This window comes from Egretta garzetta, unplaced genomic scaffold (genome assembly GCF_000687185.1).
Source record: "Egretta garzetta isolate BGI_Z169 unplaced genomic scaffold, ASM68718v1 scaffold360, whole genome shotgun sequence".
In the NCBI taxonomy this organism is placed as follows: domain Eukaryota; kingdom Metazoa; phylum Chordata; class Aves; order Pelecaniformes; family Ardeidae; genus Egretta; species Egretta garzetta.
Window position 1 is genome coordinate 663807 of NW_009258261.1, and position 5078 is coordinate 668884.

The following is a 5078-nucleotide window of genomic DNA, read 5'->3' on the forward strand; positions in this document are numbered from 1 at the left end:
AGACAGTAGGGCGTCTTCTGGAATTAAAGCTCAGCTCTGGTTTTGCTCCAACAACTGAAGAAAAGTTTGGGAAAAATAATAGCAGAAATAACCTTTACATCATAACTGCTGGCAAAAACAGATGCCGGTGACAAATTCAGAATATTTTTCTGATATTGCATCAAACAGGAGCTTGGTAAGTAGGAAAAGGAAAGAAGAAGAATTTTACATTTTAAATTGCCAGATGATGCATTCTTATCTCTTGAGGAAGAGTGATGGCTTTGAACAAGCACTAAAAAAAGAACTTGACATCCAAGTCTATGTCCAAAGGATATGGCTGGACCTGACCCATGCTTGGTTGCCAGGAAGCCCCTATCAAACTTGACACTGAAAATAAGAAGAGTCTTAAATGTCCTGCTTAAATGAATAACTCTACATTCTGTAAGCAAACACATGCTTAAATGCACAATGTTACAGCCTTTCATATTGAACTTGTTTTTTAGCAGCACAAGGCTGCATGGGCATGTACTGCCCAAGCATATAGTGGTGTGAGAAGAGATCTTTTGAGATCACATGGCCCTTCTGCAGTTGTTGCTGCGCATCCATGTCAGATAGGGTGAGTACAGATTTGGGTTAGTGCAATCTTACAGGCACGGGCAGAGGCCAGGCAGATGTGGCTGCCTTTTTCCCCAGTGAAACTACTCACTGTGTGATAGCAGGCTTCTAGGCAAGGGCTGACTTTTCCCCTGCTCAGTTCTTGTGCCATCCAAGTCACCTGTCACCCTGCCTCTGGGGCTGGTGAAAGTTCAGCCCGTCAGCTGAAAGCAGAGTTTGGAAACACACTGTTCTGCACCGCCTGCTCAAGCACTGTGCGTGGCAAGGAGAAGGTAATGAGGCCAGTACTTCCTGCGCTCAAGGATATGCTTCAGAGTCCCTCTGGACGAGCATAAACTGCTTTTTCCTTGATGATTTTACGAAGTGGTGGGCAAGCCCCAGCTGAGCTCTTCCATGACAAATACAAACATTACAGGTCTCTTGCCCTAGAGGCATTCAAATCACATTTGATTTGTAACCCAACATCCAATACTGATCTCAAATAGTCAGAATGAGCCAGAGAAATAGAAAATAACTCTGAAAGTAATTTCCCGTCTCAGCCCCATCTCCCCAAAACCCCACAAAAGGACATGAGATACTTCATTTGGAGTGAGGTGACATATTACAGGCTGGGATACTGAGTCTGTTTCATAGCGTGCTGCCTGTTAAGACAATGGTAATTATTGCTGGACCTGCAATATGTCGGCTCTGGCCAGTAATAAAGATGTTTGATAGCCCTGTGCTGCAGGAGAGATGCCACCAATGGGATATGGAGCATCTCTGGAAATCCTATGAGCTACATATGGAAGGTAACACTCTCCACCTCAGCTACACCTGCAAATTAGTTTGCTTTTTGACACCATTGCAATAGCAGCCTATTTGCAATGTTCTATCTATAATTTTTACTCCTTCAGACTACTTGTTACTGCTTCAAACAAAATTTCAGCAGCATGGCAACAAAAAAAAATTCTCAACTGACTTTTTTTTTTTTTTTTAAAAGAGCCGCAGGTAGTGGAAAAAAGAGCATTCTCCCCAAACTGTTAATGAAAAGCTAGGTTTAAGGGACATATGCAGCCAGCCTGATTGCTATTTAATTCCAAGTCTATAGAAAGTTATTTGGAAACATTGGGCAGAGTGACTAAGCAAAATTTAGATCAAGTGAGACCAGGTCTAAGAAACCATGGCCTAAAAATAAGGTCTCAAGGGTCAGATCAGTTGAGCCCAACTTTCCTATCCATTGTGGCTTTCTTGTGTGGCAGCGGGCAACCCATCTGGCTTGTGTGTGTCTCAGTTCCAGGCAAAGAAAAGTACTTTTTTTTTCCAATGACTGCTGGAAAGGATTAAAGACTGTGAAGTAGTCTAATATTACAGTTGACAAGGGTTTGTATAAAAACCTAAGAAGTGACCTTACCTTTTCCTGCGTGACATTTCCAGAGGTAGTGTTTCTGAGCAGCATCTCATATTTTGTCGCATACTGCAGGCAAGAAAAAAAACAAACAAAACCACAGTGTTTGCCAATCAGATCATCAACATCATCTAGCATTTCACAAGGAGATCATTGTTAGGAGGACTTTTTCTGGAAACCATACTGTGGAGGCTAATGAGCCTGTCCTATGAAAGAAAAGGGAGCGACAGCATATGCAGCTCCTTCCCCATGTGGCAACAGAGAAGTGCTCTGTGACCCCCTGAGCTCCAAGGTCTGGGCAGCAGCTGAGGAATTCCCCTTTCCTCCACCCTTCTGCTGCTCACACACCACACTGTCGCACTGGCTCCTGCAGAAGCCAAGCAGTGCTTGCGCTGTTTCACTGTCAGAAATGGTGAGGCAGGCATTAAAATTGTCAGGAAAATATCTAAAATCTAGGGCAACAGTTTACTTTTGATCAACAAGCTAGACACCTTGCAAAAGCAGGGCACTTCTTTGGGCTTGTTTTCTTTAGATATAAAATAGGGGAAAGAAAAGCTTACGTACTTGCCAATTACCTGTGACAACAGCAGCACAGACAAAAGGAGGATTTCTTCATGTCAACCCTGAACATACAGAACCCTGACACTCAAGGTATCACAGAATATCCTTTTCTTAATGGTATTTTTGTACTGCTCCTATTTTTATTTATGGGATATTGACTTGTACTGTATTACATATACACTCAAAATGGAACTCGATTTTAAGAGTTTGACCTCGGTTTTGATACAAAAGCAAACCCACAGAATACCATGAAGGCAAAAACTATTATTCTGCTTCTGTATCATAAAGAATCACTCTGCCCCACAGCAATATTCTCAACAGTGTCTACCCTGACACCTAAAATTAGCAATAAGAACTAAAACAAAATCTTCTTGGAGCCCCACAGCTCCTGTCCATCAGTTTAAACCACACGATGTTCTGATGCCAGTTATCATCTTACCACACTTAGTCCTCTGTCAAGGAGAAGCCAGGCTGACCAATTAATCCAGCAAGGGATACAATGGAAAATACTTAATAAAAGCATCAGGCAACAGGCAATGCTTACAACACCATGGGAGCCTGAAAGTCTTCAGCCTTGTCTGTTCTGAGCCCAGCTCCAAACTACGTACCCAAGGGTTTCCCAGCTAGCTGCTGCAAAGTTGTAAGCAGCCTGGCACAAAGCAGAGTTGCCACTGCTGCCCAACACAGCACCCAAAGTATAAAAGTTTAAAGAACATTTTTGGTGGAGGTACAAAGCATAGGCTACAAATATGCTTTTGTTTGAGGAGTATTTTTCAAAATCAAACCATTTGCCATGGAATTTGTATGTCTGATGACATCAAATGCTTTTAAAAATCCCACCTACTATAAGTAAATTAACTTTTTATATTTTCTACACCATCTTTCTCGTCCTTTTTCAAAAAAGAGCAGTCACTTTTTCTGTCTGTGTACTGTAGTTCATGTCCAAAGTCCACACATATCTTACCGTTCGGAAAGCTGCAGTAACAAGATTTGCAGGAAACAGGTTTCTGTAAAATACAAACAAGAAAATTAAATACTTCTTGTAGAACTTCTAAAACAAACACACCAAGGTGTTTCACTCTCAGAAACTCAAATCCTTTTGCAAAGGCAAGCATATTGGCATTAGTGAGGTATGTGCTATAGGTATGTGCTACTCTGGCAGCATGGAGCAGATGTCTCCAGAGGCATGAATGCCATCTTCTTTTGCTCACATAAAAAGGTCCTGCTTGTCTGCCATGCCTAACTATGTGGGTAGGGACACCAGAGGCAATCAGACACAATGCTAGTTATACAGACCCATCAGCCAGTGGCTAAAAAAAAAGGCTTTTATGGCCTCCAGGGTCAGGCAGATTTTTAACATTACTCATGTGATTACACTTTGCTCACAGCATCAACATGAAGGACAATCCAATCGGCAAAATCCACTTAAGAGAACAGCTTAACCCTTCAACACAACAAGGTCAGCTTCCCTGGACACCGAGGTAAAGCAGAACAATGTCATGGGCCACAGTTGTCTGCAAGGGCTTAATCTGCAAGCACAGATGAAAGTAGGTGCAACTTATATGGGAAGTTGCAACATCTGAATTCAGCAGTGCCTTCATACAGAAATGCAAATCATCAGGTTTGTGCAGAGAGGACAGCATGCAAAGTGATGTACACTTCTACTGGGCATCCAGTGTATATGTGCAAGATGAAAAATGGTTAACCAGACCATGTAAGGCAAAAGTTGCTTCTTGTTGTATTTTATAGTTGTTTTTAATGCTACACTTCCCTTCTCTGCCTATGGTGAGCAAAGAGCGTGTGCTCCGCGCTAGCCAAACAGCAGCTCTTTTGCCATGTCAGAAAGCAAAATACGAATAAAAGCTGATCTGTGGGGTCACGACAGGACCCTAGCTGGCAAGGGCAGGAAGGCTATGGGTATGAAATGAAAACATTGCCAACAGAATGCATCAAGGAGGCACGGCAACACCTACAGTAAGGAAACGACCTCACTGAGAGCCAGTTAACTGTGGAAAAAATATTTGCGTAGTAGCTGCACCCTATCCTTTGCTACTTGCGCTGCTCTGAGGAAGCTGCGGCTACCTCCAGGCTGTGCTCTGCTAACCTCCTCCCCAGTTTTTGCTATAGTTACCCTGGCAAACATGATTTTAAACAAGGCTTACAGTTGTGATCATTCCACAAATGACACCGAAAGCACAAATCCGAACCACAGCAAGAAATGGAGCAGCAGAGTCAAATCCTTGAAAGCAAGAGGGAGGTTAAGATACGGCACAGATAAGGACTTCAGTCTTTTCCATTGCATAGCTCCCTTATCCTACCACACAGTAAGGGTTTTCCCACAGCCTTGACAACAATGTGAAGTACATGGACCTTCATCAAACAGGTGGTTGCTGTGTACTACCTCAGCCTCTCTCTCTGTTGCATTACAAGAGTTTTAGGAGGCAGCTGAAAAAGCCAAATTGCTATTAAGAATAACTTGGCTTCCGGAGTCTACATTCCAATAAGCATGAAAGAAACAGCCATTTTTTCTCCTTAAAAT

General features: G+C 42.6%; 1 protein-coding gene across 2 annotated transcripts in view; it reads right to left on the minus strand.

Moving 5' to 3' along the window:
- The window catches only part of SLC1A4 (solute carrier family 1 member 4), a 26560-nt gene extending 23018 nt beyond the window's left edge, over positions 1-3542 (minus strand). For both annotated transcript variants that reach the window (XR_004842052.1, XM_009641337.2), the window contains exons 1-2: positions 3504-3542; positions 1985-2047 (exon numbers count right to left, since the gene is read on the minus strand). Coding sequence is in view for 1 of the 2 variants with exons in the window: in XM_009641337.2 (XP_009639632.1) it covers positions 1985-2029 (45 nt within the window). In the remaining variant the exon portion in view is untranslated. The remainder of the gene's footprint in view (positions 1-1984; positions 2048-3503) is intronic.
- Positions 3543-5078: the final 1536 nt, after the last annotated feature.